The 24,801-nt window shown below is 44.1% G+C and overlaps 2 protein-coding genes across 4 annotated transcripts in view; one reads left to right on the top strand and one right to left on the bottom strand.

Annotated features, from left to right (window-relative positions):
* Nucleotides 1-13,292, bottom strand: part of LOC138947436 (condensin-2 complex subunit G2-like) — a 62,783-nt gene extending 49,491 nt beyond the window's left edge. Inside the window, exons 1-6 of the mRNA XM_070318910.1 lie at nt 13,198-13,292; nt 12,449-12,535; nt 11,317-11,466; nt 2,256-2,370; nt 1,940-2,094; nt 1,224-1,358 (exon numbers count right to left, since the gene is read on the bottom strand). Of these exons, the coding sequence (XP_070175011.1) occupies nt 1,224-1,358; nt 1,940-2,094; nt 2,256-2,370; nt 11,317-11,466; nt 12,449-12,523 (630 nt within the window). The 5' untranslated portion in view covers nt 12,524-12,535; nt 13,198-13,292. The remainder of the gene's footprint in view (nt 1-1,223; nt 1,359-1,939; nt 2,095-2,255; nt 2,371-11,316; nt 11,467-12,448; nt 12,536-13,197) is intronic.
* A 25-nt stretch (nt 13,293-13,317) lies between these two features.
* On the top strand, nt 13,318-24,455 carry LOC138947438 (gamma-glutamylaminecyclotransferase-like). Of its 3 annotated transcripts, none has more exons than XM_070318912.1 (5): nt 13,318-13,406; nt 14,820-15,034; nt 15,997-16,250; nt 16,395-16,437; nt 21,881-24,455. In XM_070318912.1, exons 1-5 carry the CDS (start codon nt 13,358-13,360, stop codon nt 21,881-21,883), a joined length of 564 nt encoding a protein of 187 aa, XP_070175013.1. In that variant the 5' UTR covers nt 13,318-13,357; the 3' UTR covers nt 21,884-24,455. The 3 variants fall into 3 exon arrangements, 2 of the variants coding, with proteins under 2 accessions (XP_070175013.1, XP_070175014.1); XR_011449660.1 differs by adding an exon at nt 14,347-14,432 and having other exon boundaries at nt 13,360-13,406; nt 15,997-16,437; XM_070318913.1 differs by lacking the exon at nt 16,395-16,437.
* Nucleotides 24,456-24,801: the final 346 nt, after the last annotated feature.

Raw genomic sequence — 24,801 nt, 5'->3', positions numbered from 1 at the left:
AAAAAAAAGATACACGTACTTCACCATTTTCCTTTCTTCATGTGTACAACACCATCCATCGTGTGACAGTAAAGATATGAATGAAAGTTGAGAGAGTTTAAAATCAGGAAAATTATTATAGACAGATGTGCACAAGAAGGTTAGCAACCAAGTGGGAGCCAGCTGCGGGGTCAGATGTGCACAAGAAGGTTAGCAAGCAAGTGGGAGCTAGCTGCAGGGTCAGATGTGCACAAGAAGGTTAGCAACCAAGTGGGAGCCAGCTGCGGGGTCAGATGTGCACAAGAAGGTTAGCAACCAAGTGGGAGCCAGCTGCGGGGTCAGATGTGCACAAGAAGGTTAGCAACCAAGTGGGAGCTAGCTGCGGGGTCAGATGTGCACAAGAAGGTTAGCAACCAAGTGGGAGCCAGCTGCGGGGTCAGATGTGCACAAGAAGGTTAGCAACCAAGTGGGAGCTAGCTGCGGGGTCAGATGTGCACAAGAAGGTTAGCAACCAAGTGGGAGCCAGCTGCGGGGTCAGATGTGCACAAGAAGGTTACCAACCAAGTGGGAGCCAGCTGCGGGGTCAGATGTGCACAAGAAGGTTAGCAACCAAGTGGGAGCCAGCTGCGGGGTCAGGTTGGTCTTAATAGAAGATGTTCGGAAATAACGCATGGGTTGTGAAAGAATGAATACTCTTGCTTTTAATGAGTCAAACTTTCCCACAAGACATTACAGGCCGGTCACTAGCGAGGGGTGTGTCTGAAACACGTGGACAAGGAGCAATTGCAGAAAGTTTGCCTCACTAAAAGCAAGAGTATTTTGCTCACTCACAACCCATACAAACCCAACAGAGTTATTTCTGGAGTTTGTCAATTGAAGTTGGGTTGTTTGCCATTTAGACCAATCAAACCCCACGGCTGGCTCCCACCTGGGTTGGTAACTTTCTCGTGCACATCGACCCAGGCTAATTTTTCTGATTTCGATTAGCTTTCATTTATGCATTTTCTTTGTTGTGAAAGTTCACAAGCAATAATGATGATAATGGTGGTTGCTGGCAAGGCTGAGGTGCACGAAGAAGTTACCAACTGGGTGGGAGTCAGCCGCAGAGTTGAATTTGTTGAAATTGAGATTTGTTATGATTTCAACGAATCAGACCCCGCGGAATGTTCTCACCCGGTCAGGTGGCACCTACTTTGGCTTGTTGCACCTTAACCCGGGTCACTCTGACCTTTCCCAGGTGTTACCTCGTCAGTCTTGATGTAGTGTGTGGAGGAGCAGCAACGTCCCAGCATGTTCTTGAGGTCCGAGGCGCTCGGCAGGTCAAAGTTGATGAGCGGCAGAACGGTGTGAAGACGCCACACACACTTCACGTCGCTCACCTGAACACACAGAAAACAAGACAGGTGTTATGATAGGTCGCTGTAAGTGATGACACGATAGGTAGAAAAATGGACAAAGGAATGCATGCTCGCACGCATGCTCACACATAGGCATGCACACTCACACATAGACACTCTCTCACACGCACACACACACACACAAACACACACCTCTAGTGATTAACTTGAGGTGAGGCCAAGCATGAAAACAGGGTCGAGACAAGGACAAGCTAAATGATTAACTTCTCACAGAAGCTGAGGTATAACAGGCTAACAAGCAGAGAACTTCATGCAATATTCTGTGAACCTTGGAAGAGGCGGTTATAGACTGTCCAGATGAATACATCACAACCACATATTTCCTGTATATAAATTCAAAGTCCATCAAGGAACAAGTGACAAACTGATACTGGTAACCGTACAATTCCATGACTTACAAAGAGTTCAAGCCACCCCATTTTTTTCTTTTCATATCGCCCATAAAATGGACCTCAATTTCTTAGACTTCCTTTCTTTCAAGACCTAATTTTCCACGATTTTTCAAGGTCTTCCATTGCAGCTTGACATTGCCAAATACTCACAGTGCCTCTGGCCAGACTGCGACGCAGGAGATACAGCAGGGTGTTGGTGACGATGTTTTCCCGTCCCTCAAGCTCCTGGCGCCACCATGTCTCCAACAGGCAAGCCAGGCGGTACTTGAGAGCGTCCACTTCATCTGGCAGCACTGGAAGCAATCCTGTACAACAATCCAAAAAAAGAAAGCGTAACAGTTGGCAGCTCTGTTCACTGTGTAAGAGTTTATCAAAAAGTGGACGCAAGATTGTCAATATTTTTTTGCTGAACAATAACAACTACACATAAAATCACCATGGCGACAAAGTCGGCAGCTCCACTCACCATGCAGCACTGTAGCGGTGTCCACGAGCGCGGCGGGAATGTTGATGTTTTTCTGCTCCACGGTGGCAAGGGCAAGGGTCACCAGGCCATCCAAAAAGGCGTACTGCTCAGCTTTCTGCAGCAACCATATGTCAAAAAACATTACTCAAGTGCAGTGGACCCCCCCCCCCCCCCTTTTGAGACCTCAAGAAATCTGAGAAAATCGGTCTTGAAAAGGAGGGAGTCTTAAAATGAAGGAAAATTGACAGAGGTTATGAACTGAAAGTCTGTCAAAATCAGGTCTTAAAAGGCAGGGAGTCTTAAATTGGGGGGGGGGTCTTCTTCTTCTTCTTCGTTCATGGGCTAAGACTCCCACGTTCACTCATGTTTTTAGCACGAGTGGATTTTTACGTGTATAACCGTTTTTACCCCGCCATTCGGTCAGCATACGCCAATTTCGGGGGAGGCATGCTGGGTATTTTCGTGTTTCTACAACCCACCGAACTCTGACATGGATTCGGTGGGTCTAAAAAGCGGGGGTCCACTGTATTCTAATGACATGGAGTCATACTAGGCCAAAAAGAAAAATATGTCTGTTTCCCGTAACCCGACCAACCCTATTTTTAAGCGCTGACCCTTAAAAAATTTTTTTCGCTTTTCGCACCAATAAAAAAAAAAACAAGAAGAGCAAACGCTCGATCGAGTCACTTTCGCAGTTCTGAATATTATATGAGGCATCAGATGGACAGGAAGAAATTGCTATTCACAACACAATGAGTCACGTTCACATAAAATTTGAGCCCGGTCACTTTTATAGTTTCCGAGAAAAGCCCAACGTTAAGTTGTGTGTTGCCAAACAGAAAAGGCTAGTTATCTCCCTTGTTTTTCTGATAACGTTCGTAAAAGGCTACAGATGTAAATACTTTGATGTAAAGAATAATCCTACAAAGTTTCAATCACATTCGATGAACTTTGTCAAAGATATAAAATGTCTAATTTTTCCTTTGACGCTGACCTGTGACCTTGAAAAAGGTCAAAGGTCAACGAAACCATCGTTAAAGTGTAGAGGTCATTGGAGGTCACGACTAAACAAAATATGAGCCCGATCGCTTTGATAGTTTCCGAGATACTTTGTCAAAGATATAAAATCGAAAATTTTTAATTAAATTTTCATTTGATTAATATACTTACCCGAGTCACATATTTAGCATTGACGCAGTCGAGATGCTAGGTAGACTGAAAAAACGCTATCCCGTCTATAGTATAAGGGAAGCAACCCAAGCAAAAAAGTAGCAAGCTTGCTACCCTGGGTTGCCTCCCGTAGCGTGCATCACGCCACAGCTCTCGTACCCAATACGAGACACCCTCATTCGACTTCTAGAATACAAAGAAACTAAAAGCGGGGAAGGTGGGAGGGAATTACCTATGTGACTCGGGTAAGTATATTAATCAAATGAAAATTTAATTAAAAATTTTCGATTAAATTACATATTCTTACTCCGAGTCACATATTTAGCAGATAACTCCAACAAGGTGGTGGGTAAGATCAAAAAGTTCAAACTCACTCTAAAGTTCTGGAGAGACAAAAGCCAGCTGCTGCCAAGGAAGGAATAGGCCGAGACCCATCCTGACAGAGGGCAGCAATGTCTGCAGAACCTGATAAGACAAAATCCTAGCGCCAGAAGCTGTGCGCAGGACATCATCCAAACCCCATAGGCAAAAAAGGCCAAGGAGGAGGCCCAGGCCCTGGAAATGGGCTCGGGCCGAGCCGAGGGAAAGATAGCATAAGCTATGACAAGGCGGAGGGCAAGAAAATCCCTTGCCAAGAAACTGGCCCACTGCCAAAAGTCAGGAAAGGATCCCGTGAGAAAGCAACCACTGACTCACTCTAAACCCTTGCCAGGAACTGGCCCACTGCCAAAGGACAGAAACGGACCGAGAACCACCCTGATTGACAGCCGAGATGTCTCTCAGGCAAGAAATGCGAAAGACGACCTCAGAGAGCCAGTAAGCTGTGCCCAGCACTTCTTCCAATCTTCTGAACCGTAAAACAGTCCGGAAAAGGACCCCAGTCTTGGATAAACCCGACCAAGTAGAGGGAAGGACAAGCTGCCCCCCCCCCCCCCTTAAATGGAAGGAAATGCTAATGGCCTGGAAAAGATCCGTGCGTAAGGTTGCCGGCTAAGCCCTGAAAAGGACCGACCCTCACGGAGACCATAAGGCAAACATGCCAAAGTAAGAAAACTTTGGGATGGAGTGAGGCCCAAAAGGCCGTTGAGAGAACAGTCAGCTCCGGAAGAGTGACCAAACTCCAAACCGGAAAGAGAGAGACGCCTGAGTATCAAGTACCAGGGTCCAACTCAATGAGCAAAACTCAAGGGAGACGGTCACCGGTCGTCCCCTGCCCATCCCTGCGAAAGCAGAGAGAGGGGTAAAAAAGGGGACGAAGCGACCTAAGGTAGTGCATAAGCACCGCAAATGCGGACCCGCAGAGCGAACCAGCCGTCAGCCTCCCGAGACCAGAGTTCTCAGTAAGAGTCATAGTTGCAAGTGAAAAAGGGGCGACCAGGCCGGAAGCCCACCCCAGCAGAAATCGTCCCAACTCGCATCATGCAAGCATGATGGAGAAGAGGAAGAGACGAAATCCGCAGTCACAGGAACCAATTGCCAAAGTCGCAACACGACAGGCAGGAGACTATAACACAGGCTAAGGCCGAGAGCCTTGCTGCCCGTAGGCCGGCCATTGCACCAAAGTACTCAAAGTACACAGGCACAGTAAGAAACCAAAAGTTTCGGCCGCCGAAAAAGATGCTGGCCTAGAGGCCGGCACCGAGAAAACTGGAACATTAGCTAGACCTCTGCCCAAAAAGGGGAGGAGTAGCCAAAAAACCTGAGAAAAAGTGACAAGCCAAGAATGACTTCTCAAACATGCAATGCCCAGACAATGCACCCTCAGGAAAATCTGAATGTTACTTCCGAGGCCAACTCAAGTGAACCTTAAGTCTGGACGAAACACCAGAACGCGTCTGATCGCTAGAGAAAGACAAAGTCAGACTCGGCGAAAGACAAACCTGGACCGAGTCCAGAAGCTCGTGGCAAGAGAAAACGGGGAAGCCCAAAGGCAGAAACCCCCTTTTAAACGGAAATCGACCTCTCAGCACCCATACGCTGGGAAAGAGAAAGAATGTCGAAGCCCGAAGCCACAAGCACGAGGAAAGCAACAACCACCACCTCCAACGGATGAAATGGCTGTTGCTCCCGCCGAGGCTAACACCCCGAAGCCCTAAGGCCGGCTGTTGTTTCAAAAACCCAGCGTGCCTATGACGGCTGTGAAAGAAACAATCTCACCTGAGCTGAGGACGTAGGCCGCTTAGGCTGAGTCCGCTTAGGTATAGCCTGCTTAGGAGCGGCCTGCTTTTGCTGCTTTCAAATTGAAGCTCAAAAGAAGGGAACCGCTGTTCTCTGTTGGTCTCAATCCCCTGCTTCTGGCATGAGAGGCCAGGCTGCCGGAGAGAGACCGTCCACCAAGGATGACGAACTGAGAATGTTCCTTGTCGACTCCTCAGAAAACCGGGAGTGGGCAAGAAACAAGTCCCTTCCGCACGAGACCGCATGGGAATAGTGCAGAGAGGACAGCCTCATCTGTGCCTCGTTCACCCTTGTAAGTGTGGAGAGGAGTGAGACACTTCCTCCGCGTCCTGCCCTTTACTAAGGGGAAAGGGCGCCAAGGAATCTGCCAGAGCGCAAGGAAGCGCCCGCAGGAGAGCCTCGGAAATGGAACTGAGTTCCGAAAGTTGTCAGCCCCCTTCCTCAGAGAATAGGAGATTCTGCCCATAGAACGGCAGAACCGAATCCTTCCTCAACGGCTTCGTAAGAAGCGAAGAAGTTCCGGCGTGACCGGAAACGGTGCACGCGGACGGGGAAAGGCCAACAGGCGGCGACGAGACGACCTTGGCCAAGGCAACTTCCTCTGGTCCGCTAAGGGCACGAAGGAGGAAGCCTGCGCAGGAGCGGCAAGGTATTCCGATGCCAGCTCCGAAGCAGAACCCTGAGGAACCAGCAACGAAACCGACGCCGGAGGCCACCCCCTGTCGAAGAGGGGGGCTCGGCGAAAAGGCAAAAAGGCGAAAAGCTACTAAGGGCGATTCTTCAAACCAGAAGTAGCTGCTTCCTCTTTGCCAACCGAAGTCCTTCCTGTTGGCAATCGATTGTGCTCATTCCCTAACTGAGAGGAGGATGAGAGGGACCAAAAACCAAGGAAAGTGGGAGAGAGGAGCTAGCGGCCACCACCTGAGTGTGTGGATGCTGCTGTCCCAACAGAGGCAAGAAGCCTGTATGCCCATAGGGCAAGCCTTGTTCGAAATTCACCGGCGACCAAACGGAAGCAGCGGGAACTGAACCGGAAAATCCGGGAGGAGCCGGAAGTGCGGCAGCAACAGCAGCGCTATGCCAGAGCTGGTGCTGAGCCACCTACGAGCTGAAGCTCGGAACCCAAAGGTAGGCCGTAGGCCAGAACCGGAAGTGACAGTAACCTGTGCACTACCCGCTTGACCTACCCTCCTGCCAAGGCCGGAAGCGAAGCTGCCGGAAATGGCTGCCGTGCAAAGGGCAAAGCTCAAACCGGAAAGGGCCATGGGCTGCCCACACACCGATGAACTAACATTTCCAGCCGGAGCCGGAAGAGAAGCTGTCGCGGACGACTGCTTACGTATAGCGCAGCTCAAGCCGGATGGGATCATTATTTGTCCACGTTCCAACGAGGCACTACTTCCGTGAACCGGAAGTGCCGCTGTCGCGTACGACTGCCGACGTAAGGCAAGGCTCAAACCGGACGTGACAGTAGCCTGTGCACTAGCCAGTGACCCTACACTTCCGGTCGGAACCGGAAGAACAGCTGTCGCGGGCGACCGCTGTCATAGGACAAGGCTCGAACCAGACGTGACAGTAGTCTGCGCACTAGCAAGTGAACCTCTACTTCCGGCCGGAGCTGGAAGCGGCTGCCGCGAACGACTGCTGACGTAAATTCGGAAGCTGGCCAGAGCCGCCGAAGGCAGCTGCTCCTCGTACACGGACCCGAAGTCCGAAACGCCACCTGAAGGGGACGGCTCATAGCCAAAAGAACCCGACAAATGACGCTGCGAGGGAAGGCCGTAAGCCGAACGCCCATCCTGTTGGCCATCGATGAAACTCTCACCCCTGACTAAGAGGAAGATGAGAGTCACCAACGACCGAAGGCAGCTGAAGAGAGGAGCTAGCGGCCACCACCGAAGTGGGTGGCTGCTGCTGTCCCAACAGAGGCAAAAAGCCTGTGTGCCCAGGAGAACCACCGTATTCGAAATTCACCGGCGACACAACGGAAGCAGCGGGAACCGAACCGGAAAAGCCGGGAGGAGCAGGGAGTGCAGACGCAACAGCAGAACTATGCCATAGCTGGTGCTGAGGAGTCTGCAAGCCACAACCCGGAAGCCCTAGGCCGGAACCGGAAGTGACAGATGACTGTGCACGACCCGTTTGACCTACATTTCCTGCCCAGGCAGGAAGAGCAGCTGCCGGAAACGGCTGCTGTAGCAGGGCAAGGCTCGAACCGGAAGGGACCATGGGCTGTCCGCGAACCAGTGAACCAACACTTCCGGCCGGAGCCGGAAGCGAAGCTGCCGCGGACGGCTGCTTACGTAATTCGTAGCTCAAACCGGCAGGGACCATGGTCTGTCCGCTGTCCAGTGAACCACTACTTCCGGCCGGAGCCGGAAGGGAAGCTGCCGCGGACGGCTGCTTACGTAATTCGTAGCTCAAACCGGCAGGGACCATGGTCTGTCCGCTGTCCAGTGAACCACTACTTCCGGCCGGAGCCGGAAGGGAAGCTGCCGCGGACGGCTGCTTACGTAATTCGTAGCTCAAACCGGCAGGGACCATGGTCTGTCCGCTGTCCAGTGAACCACTACTTCCGGCCGGAGCCGGAAGGGAAGCTGCCGCGGACGGCTGCTTACGTAATTCGTAGCTCAAACCGGCAGGGACCATGGTCTGTCCGCTGTCCAGTGAACCACTACTTCCGGCCGGAGCCGGAAGTGCAGCTGCCGCGGACGGCTGCTGCGAGCACATACCTTGTGACGACCGTATCCCAAAAGGGACCTGCTCAGGTGCACTCCCGCAAGCGGTAGCCACCGAGCGCCGGCCGAGAAGAGAAACGCCTCCCTGTTCACCGCCTCCAGCACCAACGCCGAAGCCAGCAGGCTGGACAGGTGATCCGGAAACAACAGGAACACAGGAAGCCAACGACCGAGGGTCGCACACCCCCGGGAGGGAGGCAGAGCTGGAAACAAGGTCCGTCCACGCCATCTCAATTTCTGGAAGCAAAGAGGACAAAAGGCTAGCCACAGACGTGGTAGCGGTAATGCCCGCCGCCCGCGAGCCAGACGAAGTTTCCTCCGGCGCCGAAATGGGCACCGAAAAAACGAAGTTAGTCTTCGGGTCAGAAACGTGAACCGTGGGGTTCCTAGCCGAAGAAGTAGAAGCCGAGGGCTTAGTTTGCCAGGGCCTATGCCCTTACTCTCGGCCTTAGCTGCTCGCTTTTTTTCTCACTATCAGACATGATGTCACGCGAGAAAACAAACTACTGAAAATACACAAGTCTCTAGGACGTTAAAACTTCAGCAGAATAAACTAGCACAAAGTACAAGTTACAAGCAGGTAAAAGTGCTACTGGTCGACGCTAAAAGTCCGAGCACGGACCCAAACTAACCAGCAAAATACACCACGTGTAAGCGAAAAATGGCGACCAAAATGGCGGCCACAGCAACAAACTACCGAGCAAAATTCACAAGTCCGCGGACGAGAAAATTCTCAGCAGAATGGCAAAGCAAACAACAACAAAATGGAACAATCTCACCGCTAGAAACAGCTATGAGCAGACGGGGAGCCGAGGCTGGTGGGTGTCAAGCAGACAGCAAACAACAGCCTAGGAGCGAAATCAAGCACGACCTGTCTCTCTGGCTGAAAGATGTCGAATGAGGGTGTCTCGTATTGGGTACGAGAGCTGTGGCGTGATGCACGCTACGGGAGGCAACCCAGGGTAGCAAGCTTGCTACTTTTTTGCTTGGGTTGCTTCCCTTATACTATAGACGGGATAGCGTTTTTTCAGTCTACCTAGCATCTCGACTGCGTCAATGCTAAATATGTGACTCGGAGTAAGAATATGTAATTTAATGTCTAATTTTTCCTTTGACGCTGACCTGTGACCTTGAAAAAGGTCAAAGGTCAACGAAACCATCGTTAAAGTGTAGAGGTCATTGGAGGTCACGACTAAACAAAATATGAGCCCGATCGCTTTGATAGTTTCCGAGAAAAGTCCAACGTTAAGGTGGTGTCTACGGACGGCCGGCCGGACGGCCGGCTGGCCGGCCGGCCGGCCGGCCGGACAGACTAACACTGACCAATTACATAGTCACTTTTTCTCAAGTGACTCAAAAATGAAGTCAAGTAATAGTATACTTTATTTAGTTTCAATATATCTAGGTCGAAAACATGTGCTAAATAATTGTAAGTAAACTAAGGAAGCGTTTAGAAAAAAAAACAAGTCGCGTAAGGCGAAAATACAACATTTAGTCAAGCTGTCGAACTCACAGAATGAAACTGAACGGATTGCAATTTTTCAGCAAGACCGTATACTCGTAGCATCGTCAGTCCACCGCTCGTGGCAAAGGCAGTGAAATTGACAAGAAGAGCAGGGTAGTAGTTGCGCTGAGAAGGATAGCACGCTTTCCTGTACCTCTCTTCGTTTTAACTTTCTGAGCGTGTTTTTAATCCAAACATATCATATCTATATGATTTTGGAATCAGGAACCGACAAGGAATAAGATGAAAGTGTTTTTAAATTGATTTCGAAAATTTAATTTTGATCATAATTTTTATATTTTTAATTTTCAGAGTTTGTTTTTAATCCAAATATAACATATTTATATGTTTTTGGAATCAGAAAATGATGAAGAATAAGATGAACGTAATTTTGGATCGTTTTATAAATTTTTCTTTTTTTTTTTACAATTTTCAGATTTTTAATGACCAAAGTCATTAACTAATTTTTAAGCCACCAAGCTGAAATGCAATACCGAAGTCCGGCCTTCGTCGAAGATTGTTTGGCCAAAATTTCAATCAATTTGATTGAAAAATGAGGGTGTGACAGTGCCCCCTCAACTTTTACAAAAAGCCGGATATGACATCATCCTGCTATTTATCGAAAAAAAACGTCCGGGGATATCATTCCCAGGAACTCTTATGTCAAATCGCTCTACACACACACACGCACAGACACACACATACACCACGACCCTCGTCTCGATTCCCCCTCTATGTTAAAACATTTAGTCAAAACTTGACTAAATGTAAAAAACGTAAAAAGACGTTAACAAAACGTAAGAAAAAGGGAAAAGAAAACAACGACCGAGCGACTATTTTTTTCGGCGATGTTACCGGAAACAGACATATTTTTCTTTTTGGCCCTAGCAGTTGGTTTTTTTATTTCTTGGTAAAGAACAGAATACAAGAATTGAAAAAACATCGAATTTGAAGCTGCAGTGGAACCCCCCCTAATTCTAACCTGGTTTCATGAAAATTGTCCAGTACTAGGCTCTACTCCTCCTCCCTAATTCGTTAACAGTATCTTGATATATATTCTGTTGTAAACTTGAATCTTGTAGTAATCAATATTATTTAAGGGTCTAGTAGTTGTTGTAGTCAAACAGTCCTATACAGTGCCTCTTTAACTTTCCCCCTCTCTCTCTTTACTTCTCTCTCTTTTCTAGATCATTCTTTTTTATGCATGTTGTATGTATGTATGTGGCGATGTGAACTGTGATGTAATGTATAATGTGTTGTGAAAAAAAAAAAATAAAAAAACCAGGAAAAAAATAATAAAGAAAACAAAAAATAAATAAATAAAAAAAATAAAATAAAATTTAAGACTCTCCTTTTCAATTTTCAATTTTCTTTGTCAAACATGAAACGCTCAAATTACTAACCGTTCTTGTACTTGTGGTTTGATTCTGTAAACATGCAAAGTGGTTCTCACACCAATTAACAATTCTACCTTCTCCTTGGTTTTTTCCTCGTCTTCATCGACATTGTCATCGAGTAACATTTCAGAGCAGATGGCATAGAGACGTTCCCACACATCCTCCCGGTTCCTCTGACTGCATTCAGCCAGCGTGTCCGTCAGATCATGACCCCGAGACTTAGCCTGAAAAAGGCAAGGTCACATGTTTTTAGAAATTTCATCATATATACTGAACGGCAAAAGTTAGGGACCGCCCTTGAAAAAACCAGGCCGTCCTGACCTGGGCCTCTCCAGAACGCTGTTGGTGGCCTGGAACTTCTGATGCAGCCTGACCACGACAGAATGGGACACTCCAAGTCGTCTGCCCACTTCTCGCTTGCTTACGCCGTCTTGCAGCCATGCGATGGCCCGGGCTTTGTTGAAGGTGGTCACCTTTCGTCTGGGAGGCATAGTGAGAAGATGGTGGCTAGCGGAAAATCGCGGGGCTATAAAGCCTAACTGGTGACAACATTTCACTCTCAACACATCCCCCCTGCACGTGCACAACGAATTTTTCATCTTTCCCGCCCAGGCTTGCCCACGCGCCAGCGTAAAAATGGTCCACTTTTTGCAGTTTGGCAGTTTCTGTCTCGTGCCCTAGCCAGGATCCCGAGCAAGTTTCCTGCTAACACAGCATTGCTCACCCACTGATGTGTACGGCCTGACAGCCATTTGGTTTTATAAACTTAGGAACAAGGAGTTTGGCACAGATGAAGTCAGCTGTTTTTTTCAAGGGCGGTCCCTAACTTTTGCCGTTCAGTATATATTTTAGCAAGATCTTAAGACCTGATTTTCTCAGATTCTTGGAGGTATGGAAAGGTGGGTTCTATTGTATAGGAGTTAAGACACTTTCTCATGCACCCCCACCCCCCCCCCCACCCCCCTCCTTAGAATTTTTTTTCTCCAGAAAACTGAATTTTTTTTTTTAAATTTAGATAATTTATATTGCATAAAGCTTAGAATTTTGCACTGTACCTATTGATAAGTGCAAAGGATTGTTATTTAGCAGGAATAGATTGACATTAGGCAATGTCTGACAAAAACAGACACATGGAATGATGGATAATATAACATTATTTTTTATCGCCTTTTTCAATGTCAGTCTGTTTTTGATTTTCAAACTTACACTTTTCAAAAACTGTACCACTGCCCCAGGGTCCTGCTTTTCGACGATTGCCAGCAGTTCTGCTCGCACACTCATTGTCACTGTCTCCTGAAAAGTAAAGAACATCAAATATAGTTACTTTATAGTTTAAAAAAAAAACCACTCTCAAGTCAAAGCAATCAAAAATATCCTGATTTAGCCTTGTGTGATGTTTACTTACTGTCAGTGTCTGTCACACTCAGTCTCTCACTCACAGTCACACTGAATTAAGTGAATGTTCCAGCTGAAAAATTCACTTTTCTTTCAGTCTCTGAGTGTGACATCACTTCCAATTCCAATGTGTTTTCCATTGGGCAACTTTGGCATATATATGCCACTACCATTGCCAATCAGTCTAGTGTCAGGTGCAAACTTTATACAGCACTACTTACGGGTCACTACTTCACTTCAGTTTATTGTGATGTTAAATGATGCTCAATTAATTATAAAATTAACACACACACACACACACACACACACACACACACACATACACTTATAATGAGGATGTGTGGGAACGCCTCTATGCCATCTGCTCTGAATATATATATATGGAACTTGTCGGTTTACTACCAGTACTACTCAAAATCACGATCAACTTGGAACTTCTCACAAGCCGACAAGGGTCAGCTGTTCAGTGTTTAAACTTTTGTATTTTGTCATCGTAAGCTCTTCAAAAGCAACAAATGCCACGGTCTGCCAATGGAGGTCGTAAGTGCATGCGTGCTTACCGCTAGCTGTTTATATCAACTGACAAATTCGAAGAAGCAAACCTCTCAATGATCTCGCAAATAAGATGAAATAGAAACTTTCTCTGGCGGAAGTTTCGAAATCAAACTTTCCCGCTTGTCGAGATTCTCACGAGAAGAGGGGAAAGTACTCTCGCACGATATGCTTGTGCGTCTGCTACCACTTTTCAGAGGCACCTCGTCAAGAATCCGTAAGAAGCGGTTGATTATGTTTGCTGCTTACATCTTTATTCTTCTAAATAACTGATATGATGGCGTAGCATGATATCTTCTGATTGATTGTTTTCTCTTGTGCTTCTTTTGTTCGCTCTAACCGTTGAAGTTTCAACAATAATGAGCCTTGTCAGAAACCCACCATCAGTTACTCCAAAAGTATTAAAATGTCCCACGAATTAAATAATTTGAAAATACTGTCCGTTGGTCCTATGACATTGATGTTTAAAAGATTGGTTTCCTCGATGTATTGGGATTAGGTTTTGCTTGTGATTTCAATTTATTCACTCGTCTTGAGCTCTATATTTGACAACTCTACTTACTGATAAATTAGCTCATTTCAGACTACTCTGCTGATATCGTGGTGTTATCTACTCTAGGTCACGTTGGGATGTGTATGACACTTGAAAGGGCTTTATTTGCCCAGGAATGTGATATAATATAATATAATATATGCATAGGCATGTGGTTGCATTCATGTATGTGTTGTGAGGAAGCATTCAAACGGCACATGTCATTCCAGGTCATACAAATATGTGGTCGCTTTTTCTTTACTTTGATGTTTAATTTTTTCGTTTTGATTTATCCAGGCATGGGAATTGTCCGCGAAAAAGAAATTACGTTTCAGCGAAAGTAAAAAATTGTCCGCGGCAAAATAAAGGTAAATTAAATTATATGTATACTATTGTCTCTCCATTCACTATTTGCTTACACGAGAACTATCAAAATATTGGTCTAAAATTCTAAAATTCGTTTTTCTTCCGGGGGGGCTTCGTCCTCTTGGTCCCCCCAACGGGGCAGAGAGCCCCTGGACCTCAGCCTATTTTCAGAGGGTTTTTTTATTTTGGAATTCCCATGCCTGTTTATCACTTGGTTTATATTTATTATTTATGAATGTTCTTGCTAAAACCGTTGCAGAGAAGTAGAAGCAAAGGCACACTCTGTGCAGAGTAAACAGTTCAGCTCAATCACCTTATCTCAGTCTCCATTTGGTCTGCGCAGTGGTATGTTTTTTTCATGAATTAATTCTGTACAAAAATTATTTTATAAAAACATTCTAACTCATCACAGCTATTGATTGTTTGTATGTGACCAACTGTAGGGATGGTCTTATCCCATGTAGAAGTCTGGCCAGATCTTCTTCTTTGTTCATGGGCTGAAACTCCCACGTTCACTCATGTTTTTACACGAGTGCGTTTTAACGTGTATGACCGTTTGTACCCTACCATTCAGGCAGCCACGCACCGCACCGCTTTATGAGGATGGTCAGATTTGAGACAGTGAGCTAAAGTGTTTTCACGACAAGGAGTATAACTGTCAGTTTGAAATGTCTTCAATCATACTAGTAGCAACAACATATCCCAGAATAATTGTAGTGTTTTTCTGTGCAGATTACAGTTCATTTGTCAGAATGTCTGCAGACGAGCACCTGATGTTTGTGTATGGGACGCTGAAGCGCGATCAACCCAACAATCACTTTATACTTAAAAAAGACATTGGTCACGCTGAGTTTGTAGCCAGCGGAAAGACAGTGAAGAAATATCCGCTGGTCATCGCTGGGTCCTACAACATTCCGTACCTTCTCTATGTTCCTGGTCAGGGCCATGTGAGTGATGTCATGTGTCTTGATGCTTTGGATACAGTGGAACCCCCCTTTTAGACCCCCACAAATCTGAGAAAATCATGTTTTAAAAAGGAGGTAAATTTACAAAGGTTAGGCCCCCCCAAAAATTAGTCTGTTTACGGTTTCCCGACCGACCCTATTTTTTTGCGCGACCCTAGACTTTTTTTTTGACATTTGGGGGAAAAAGAAATTTTTTTTTTTTTTTTTAAAGTCTTTGTTTTTTTTGCAAAATAACTTAAAAATATGTTTTTTTCAAACAAACAAAACAAAAAAACAAAAACAAAAAAATCCGACCTACCAACCCTATTTTTTTTTTGCCTATGTTACCGTAAACAGACTATTTTCTTTTTTGCCTTATAAAGTGCACATCTGAAAAAGCAAGGTCTTAAAAGGGGGGTTCCACTGTAATAATGATGTGGCTGCACGTACTTTTGTGTGAGTACAGTGGAATCCTGCCTTTCAGACTAAGGCCTAAAAAAAAAATAGGTGTGGTTACAGTAACCTGACCTACCCTATTTTTAGGGGCCGACCCTATAACTTTTTATTACATGTGTGCATTAGGCTGTGTGTTTGTCTTTACGCACACCATGCGTGTGTTTGTTACAAGGGTTACTTTGATCTTTTCTTGATTTATTACAATCTTCATGTAATTTATGCATAAGTGTAAATGAGTGTGAATGTGTATGAGTGCGCCTTGAGTCACCTTGTGGTGAGATATGTGCGCGTTATAAATTCTCGTATTATTATTATTCTGTATTAAGCTTCAATGTCCACAGACAAGATGTGTGTGTTTGTCTGTCTGTCTGTGTTTGTCCGACTGTCAGTGTTTGAATCTTTATCCCCATCTTTATGGTTACATGCAATTCTGACTGACTCGTTTCCCTTATAAACAAAAGAAGTCCATAAAACTCTATATATTTTATAACTTCTTGCTTTGTTTTCAGCAAGTGCAGGGAGATATATACCGGGTAGACCTAAAGAAACGGAACTTCATGGATGAGTTTGAATCCCACCCCACATACTACGAGCGAATGGAAGACGAAATTATAGTTGACGATGATTCAGGATCGAACCCTGAGCCAAAGACGCTAAGGTGCTGGGTTTACTTCATGAAGAATTACAAACCTGACATGCTGAAACTGGAAGCTTTCCCGTGCTACGATACCAACGGATCTCACGGACTGCAGTATGTCGAAAGGTATAATAGAACCTCATCCGCGTATGAAGAATTTGTAAATTCGTAGATTGATGGGGACATTTTGAAAGGTATAAGAGGAATAAAATCCATGCAATGAGATATTCATCATATTGTCATCTGTTGTTGTGTGGGTTTTTTCAACAGTTCAGCGTCTATCTATAAAACGGTTGCTTCTGAGCCCATTTGTGTAACTATGTACTTTCTTTGTGCATGCTACATGTATATTCATACAGATGCTAACAGTGTGTATGTGTGACAGACTGTCTGTGTCTGTCTGAGAGAGGGAGAGAGAGGGAGAGGGAGAGACGGGGGGGGGGGGGGGGGGGGGGGGATAAAAGATGGAGAGATGTTATGAATGTGTGACAAATTTGTCTCGCTATCTGGTCTAACAGTACAGATGTGTGATCAAGAAGAAGAAGATGAATGTGTGACAATGAAGAATCAAAAATGACATTTCCTATCATCATATTGAGATCAAAGACACAACTCCAAACTGTTTTAAGTTTATTTTCAGTTCATTTTCTCATTTTTCTTTGGTCCAAAATCAAGTGAAACTGAAAAGTTCATTTAACTCTCTGTGTGTGTGTGAGTGTGAGTGTGTGTGCGTGTGTGAGTGCGTGTGGGTGTGCGTGTGGGTGTGTGTTCATGTGTGTGTGTGGTATGTGTTTTGTTGCATTGTGTGTATGTCTGTATGTGTATGTACCGATGACATATGTACAGGGTTGGTTATAATGATGTGCACACAGATGTTCCATTGAAATTGATAATGATAACCGATTCCTGTCTGTTAGTTATGGTTTATTGCATGTGCCAGCTGCTTTGTTGCTTTAATAACAATTATTGTTAATGATGCCTGCTTTCAGGATTGCAGCAGTTACAAACAAATAAAAACCATTTTGCCTCCTGTCCTCCATCCGTTCTTTGCTTCAAAGAGCTTAAAGGCATATGTACGCGCTCCCGTGTTTACAAAGTGTAGTTTGCCCATAATCGATGTCAAACGCACCATAAGACCATATAATGACGATATGTCACCATGCGCGGACCATAATACTTGCATTACAGCTTGTTCTAGCCTCTGAAAAAGTGAGGATGTCAACAAAGCCGCGGTGTTAGCTCCCTTGCATCAACGTTACATGTGTTGCCAAATCTATAAATAGGACGATCCAGATCAAAATGAAAATTAACATATCTCAACATTGAAGGGGTCCTAGACCACAATATTTTGCAGGGAACTTAATTTAGCATGTCTCCAGCTGTTGGTAAAGCAATTAGCGTGTATAGTCATCGAGTACATATGCCTTTAAACTTTGCATGGCTTCTTAGCACTTTACTATGCAAAGTCTTTTGTGAGTTATATATGCTGTCTCTCAGTTAGTTAAGTAACAATCATGTTCAGTCATTGCAGATCAAGCCTAGCTTTTGTAACACAGTGGAACCTCCCTTTTAAGCCCCCCCCCCCCCCCAATTTTAACCCCTCTCCTTTTTACATTTAGTCAAGTTTTGACTAAATGTTTTAACATAGAGGGGGAATCGAAACGAGGGTCGTGGTGTATGTGTGTGTGTGTGTGTGTAGAGCGATTCAGAGTAAACTACTGGACCGATCTTTATGAAATTTTACGTCAGAGTTCCTGGGCATGATATCCCCAGATGTTTTCTTCAATTTTTCGATAAATGTCTTTGATGACGTCATATCCGGCTTTTTGTAAAAGTTGAGGCGGCACTGTCACACCCTCATTTTTTAATAAAATTGATTGAAATTTTGGCCAAGCAATCTTTGACGAAGGCCGGACTTTGGTATTGCATTTCAGCTTAGAGGCTTAAAAATTAATTGATAATTTTGGTCATTAAAAATCTGAACATTGTAATTAAAATTATTTTTTTATAAAACGATCCAAAAACAATTTCATCTTATTTGTCATTATTTGCTGATTCCAAAAACATATAAATATGTTATATTCGGATTAAAAACAAGCTTTGAAAATTAAAAATATAATAATTATGATTAAAATTACATTTCCAAAATCGATTTAAAAACAATTTCATCTTATTCCTTGTCGGTTCCTGATTCCAAAAACATATAGATATGATATGTTTGGATTAAAAACACGCTCAGAACAAGCGGTGGACAGATGATGCTACGAGTATACGGTCTTGCGGAAAAAATGCAGTGCGTTCAGTTTCATTCTGTGAGTTCGACTGAGCTTGACTAAATGTTGTATTTTCGCCTTACGCGACTTGTTAAGACATTGTGTTACTTTTCTGTTCATAACCTGTGTAAATTTACCCTGATTGTAAGACCTCCGTCCTCCTTTCACTGTACATGTTTGATATGAGGACTGTTCCACTTGATTACTTCTTCTTCTTCTTCTTCGTTCATGGGCTTAGACTCCCACGTTCACTCATGTTTTTGGCACGAGTGGATTTTTACGTGTATGACCGTTTTTTTACCCCGCCATTCAGGCAGCCATACGCCGATTTCGGGGGAGGCATGCTGGGTATTTTTGTGTTTCTATAACCCACCGAACTCTGACATGGATTACAGGATCTTTTCCGTGCGCACTTGGTCTTGTGCTTGCGTGTACACACGAAGGGGGTTAAGTCACAAGCAGGTCTGCACATAAGTTGACCTGGGAGATCGGAAAAATCTCCACTCTTAACCCACCAGGCGGCAGCGACCGGGATTCGAACTCACGACCTCCCGATTAGGAGGCCGACGTCTTACCACCACGCCACTGCGCCCGTCGCTTGATTACAATATAATTATGTTGAGTCGGCAGTATGGCTACTTACTACCCCCTGCGGGTTAGGGGGACGAATTTACCTGATGCTCCCCAGCATGTCGTAAGAGGCGACTAACGGATTCTGTTTCTCCTTTTACCCTTGTTAAGTGTTTCTTGTACGGAATATAGTCAATATTTGTAAAGATTTTAGTCAAGCAGTATGTAAGAAATGTTAAATCCTTTGTACTGGAAACTTACATTCTCCTAGTAAGGTCATATATTGTACTACGTTGCAAGCCCCTGGAGCAATTTTTTGAGTCACTTGAGAAAAAGTGACTATGTAATCGGTCAGTGTTAGTCTGTCCGGCCGGCCGGCCGGCCGGCCGGCCGGCCGTCCGTAGACACCACCTTAACGTTGGACTTTTCTCGGAAACTATCAAAGCGATCCGGCTCATATTTTGTTTAGTCGTGACCTCCAATGACCTCTACACTTTAACGATGGTTTCGTTGACCTTTGACCTTTTTCAAGGTCACAGGTCAGCGTCAAAGGAAAAATTAGACATTTTATATCTTTGACAAAGTTCATCGGATGTGATTGAAACTTTGTAGGATTATTCTTTACATCAAAGTATTTACATCTGTAGCCTTTTACGAACGTTATCAGAAAAACAAGGGAGATAACTAGCCTTTTCTGTTCGGCAACACACAACTTAACGTTGGGCTTTTCTCGGAAACTATAAAAGTGACCGGGCTCAAATTTTATGTGAACGTGACTCCCAGTGACCTCTACACTTTGACGTCTGCTTTGGTGACCTTTGACCTTTTTCAAGGTCACAGGTATGTCTTGAAGGAAAAAAATTGAAATATCATATCTCTGAAACTATTCATCGGATTTGATTCAAACTTTATAGGATTATTCTTTACATCAAATTATTTACATCTGTATTGTGTTGTGAATAGCAATTTCTTCCTGTCCATCTGATGCCTCATATAATATTCAGAACTGCGAAAGTGACTCGATCGAGCGTTTGCTCTTCTTGTTTATTTGTGCTTTTGTGAACAAGAAACAATTAACAAGTGACTTTATCCCACTTTTTACGTGTATGACCGTTTTTACCCCGCCATTTGGGCAGCCATACGCCATTTTCGGAGGAAGCATGCAGGGTATTTTCGTGTTTTTATAACCCACCGAACTCTGACATGGATTACAGGATCTTTTCCGTGCGCACTTGGTCTTGTGCTTGCGTGTACACACGAAGGGGGATAAGCCACTAGCAGGTCTGCACATAAGTTGACCTGGGAGATCGGAAAAATCTCCACACTTAAGGCGGCCGCGGCCGGGATTCGAACCCTCGACCTTCCGATTGAGAGGCCGACGTCTTACCACCACGCCACAGCGCCCGTCCCACTGATAATCAAAAGGTGATTTGCGAACAAAAAGTGCTAGAATGCGCTAGATAATTTATGCAGTTGAACCTGTCCTCTGGCCTCCACCTCTCAATAACGACCTCCTGCCCACAACGACCACCACGAACAGTCCCGACGAGTTCTTGCTCAATATAGTATACCTTTCCATAGCAACCACCTCGATCTCTATGATGAACGTTGGTCAGTCCCTTGAGTGGTCTTTATGGACAGGTGTGACTGTACAGTGGAACCCCCTTTTTAAGATCTCAAAAAAATCGACAAAAAAAGATTTTAAATTGGAGGGAGTCATAAAATGGGGGTAAATTTACAGAGGTAATGAATAGAAAGTCTGAAATAAACGGGTCTTGAAAGGGAGGAAGTCTTAAATTGGGGGGTCTTAAAAGGGGGTTCCACTGTATTGACAATTTTAAGATGGTATCTGCAGGAAGACTCCTCTATTAAATATAAGGATTTTTTCCTGAAGTACAGACTTTTTATGGGATCTGTTTTAATAATCCACCAACACACCTGTGTCTGTTAAACTAATTGAAGCAAATTACCAGCAGCTATTTAATTTTAAGACTTCTTTGAAATCATTGGGGACGAGGAAGAGGAAAGGCAGTCCACACAACTAATACCCCCCATTCCACACATCCGCTCTAGCTTCCGTTCCCAGCCGTCCTCAGGACAGCTGCCACTGAGATCAGACGCCGTTTTTTGCATCTTTGCGCAGTGTCTGACCGTAGTGGCAGCCGTCCTCAGGACAGCTGGGAACAGAAGCTAGAACGGATGTTGGGGTATGACAACACAGTGTGTGAGAGCGCTAGCGTTGTGTTACCATTACGTTAAGTTCCATTAACGATCCATGAGTTCCGCTACCGATGTGTTGAAAGTTCCATTACCATACATTTGGAACGGGCTGGAAATGACTGAAATGTTGAACATGCAGCCCGAACTCACCCGTCCCAACCGTTCAAAGGAGTTCCGTCAACGTCCATTGGCGTTCCATTAAGGTCCCCTCACGATCCCTCCAATTCCCATGCCGTTCCTTTGTCGCTACGGGAACTGGACCCAGAAGGGATGTGTGGAATGGGAGTATAACATACAAACCAAGAAGAACAGTCAATGTTGCTGCAGTAGGCACTGGAGTGACAAGTTTTTATTAAAACCTCATAGTTTAAAGTTTTATTAACACAACCGGTTAATTATTTTTTCAAAACACTGACCCTGGTTTACCCCAAAAATGATCAGGGGCCGGGGATTCTCATGGAATCCAACAAATTAATTTTCATGAAAAAATCCAAACAGCACATAACGCTTTTGGGGTGCCAAACTTTTAATAGGACGCTGTTTTTTCGTGAGATAATAGATATATTAGAATTTATACCCATTTTAAGACTTGATTTTCTCAGATAGTTTGTGATCTTAAAGGGGGAGTTTGCACTGTTTGCACAAATGTTCATGACACAAAAGTTTGATGTTTTTGTTTTGGGTTTGTTTCAGTGAGAATACGTCCGACCTTTCAGATGTATAACCTCCGCAGCTTCAGTCTGAAATCGCTAGTCAGTGCAATGATTTGTGCCAAAATCAAAATCTTCTTAAAGGAATACTCCTTCCTGTTAAAACAGTAAGGCTCACCATCTCAGATTTTTACATGGGATAAAGAGATAACTCAGCTTGGTCACATACGAAAAATGAATAGCCGGGGTTCTCCTTGTGCATATATATAGTGGACATTTTTTCTGATTAATTTTGTAAAAGCCACTTGCGGCACTTTAAGAAATTAATTCATCAAAAAATTCTAACTCACCACAGCAAGCAGTCAGGTTGTTGATTTATGGTATATGACCAAGTGGAGGGATGGTAAAAGCCTGGCAGATCTGAGACTGTGAGCCAAACATGAAAAGGATAGTACCTTTAACCCAAGAGCACCCAGTAATACCCGCAAGATAATACATAAGCAGATCTCACGAATAATAAACGGCCACATGAATTGCATGTATCTGCAAAATTGCATGATTCTTGCTTTGTTAGATTGCTCATTTAAATGTCATGGAAGCTTCAAATAAGACAGCGCTATCTTCTTCTTCTTCTTCTGCGTTCGTGGGCTGAAACTCCCACGTACACTCGTGTTTTTTGCACGAGTGGAATTTTACGTGTATGACCGTTTTTTACCCCGCCATTTAGGCAGCCATATGCCGTTTTCGGAGGAAGCATGCTGGGTATTTTCGTGTTTCTATAACCCACCGAACTCTGACATGGATTACAGGATCTTTTTCGTTGCGCACTTGGTCTTGTGCTTGCGCGTGTACACACGGGGGTGTTCGGACACCGAGGAGAGTCTGCACACAAAGTTGACTCTGAGAAATAAATCTCTCGCCGAACGTGGGGACGAACTCACGCTGACAGCGGCCAACTGGATACAAATCCAGCGCGCTACATCCCCGCCCAGACAGCGCTATTATGTGCGCAAGACAATCGGGGTTATTTAATGTAAGGATTTGTGCGAGAATTACAATTTCCTTATAAGTCCCAGTCGCACTGTTTTTACCAAAGAGTACCCATGCGCTGGATAAATCCAGTGCTTTAATTGTTCCCACCGATTATGATATGATATATTACAGTACCTGAGCTGTGTGCTATTCAAGAAACAAGTCTTTGCTTTCTTCTCAAAATTGCTCAATAATGATTACCTAACAATGGAATAAAATGGAGTAATAGGTTGAAGTTCTCGTAAATCTTTGGTTTTGTATGTCAAATGTTGTTTTTTTCAGGTACTATCTTTTGTGGTTTAAAAAAAAAATGTGTTAACTGACCTTTTTTGTTTTTTGGGTGTTAGGGATATTTACTTAAAACATTATTTACTTCAGACATTCCATGATGGTTAAACATGTTTTCCAATGGCAGGTAGATGATCTGCATGCACAAGGTATAATTTGGTCAAAACAGTGGAATCTGTCTATAACGACCATCTAAGGGACCAACCAAAAGTGGTCTTTATAAACAGGTGATCGGTATGGTATAATTACTGGTGAATTATAGAGAAAAAAAGCCCGTTGAGGAGCCTTTGGTGTGGTTGTTTTGGACAGTTGATTGTTCTCAAGATGAGGTGGTCCCTGGGGCAGAATCGACTATCATTTTTCTTTTCTCCATGTATTTGCTCAATTTGATTTCATTTTTAGTTGACTTATTCATCTACATACATCGTAAAAACAAAATGACTGTTGAGACAGACACTGTTAAACATTTTTTAGATTTTTACTTGCAAAGACAAAGCCTGCACCAACATGCTTTTAGGTTTAGATAATTTTCAAGTTTATAATTTTATGCGATTTTTAGCGATTGCCTTTACCGTAATGAACGATTTTTCTGTAATCTTTTGTAGCTGTTGACAGGTTTTATTGGGAATGCAATAATTCTTTTCATGCTTAATAAGTGCGTGTTGGTATGTGTATGCTTAATCCTGTACAAGTGATTTATTAAATGAATAAGACATCAAGATAAAATGAAGACCCATTTTGAAGATCATAATAAATTTTTCCCCGCTTTCACATGGGATACATACATGTACAAGCATCCTTGTACTTGGACACATACAAAAAATCAACGGTCTGGCTGCTTGTCCTGCAGAGGTTTTTTAGGTTTTTTATTGTGTATGTATTTTTTTTTGTTGGGGGGGGGGGGGGATGAATTAATTTTGCAGCTTGATACTGGTGTCAAAACATTAATTCAGCAAAACAAAACAAAAAACAGTCTGCAGGTCAAAATGAATTAATCGGGTTTTTTTATCTGTCCATTTTCCTTTTCTAATGGAATATGAAAATTGTAGTTGTGATGATGGAAGATGATGCGAGGGGGGACTGTAGATTAACCCTGCACAAGTTGTTGATTCCTGCATGTCCTTTATTTTGTAGAATACAATCATGTAGAACATGTTTGAATTCGTTTTGATGGAATGAAATGTTGGTTGTTCAGCATCATAACTTAGTTGCACAAAAATTCACATTGTTATGAAATGTTAGAATCCATGTGCCATTGATTTACCCTAGCAATAAACATATACATACAGCACTCCAAATACAGGATGTGTGTTTGTTTGTGTGCATGTCTGTGTTTGTGCGTGTGTCAAAGTGAGAGAGAGAGAACAGAATGGGAGACAAGAGATACTTTTCCACAAACATACACCATCCACACAAACATACACCATCCACACAAACATACATTATCCACACAAACACACACCATCCACACAATCACACACCATCCACACAAACATACACCATCCACACAAACATACACCATCCACACAAACATACACCATCCACACAAACATACACCATCCACACAAACTAACAATATTTACAACACAAACTCAGCGCCAAGTAATGAAATGAGTTTATTTTGGTGTTCCAGTAATTTATTAA

This window comes from Littorina saxatilis, linkage group LG14 (genome assembly GCF_037325665.1).
Source record: "Littorina saxatilis isolate snail1 linkage group LG14, US_GU_Lsax_2.0, whole genome shotgun sequence".
Classification (NCBI taxonomy): Eukaryota; Metazoa; Mollusca; class Gastropoda; order Littorinimorpha; family Littorinidae; genus Littorina; species Littorina saxatilis.
The sequence above is the reverse complement of the archived record's forward strand: the minus strand, read 5'-3'. Positions and strand labels throughout refer to the sequence as shown.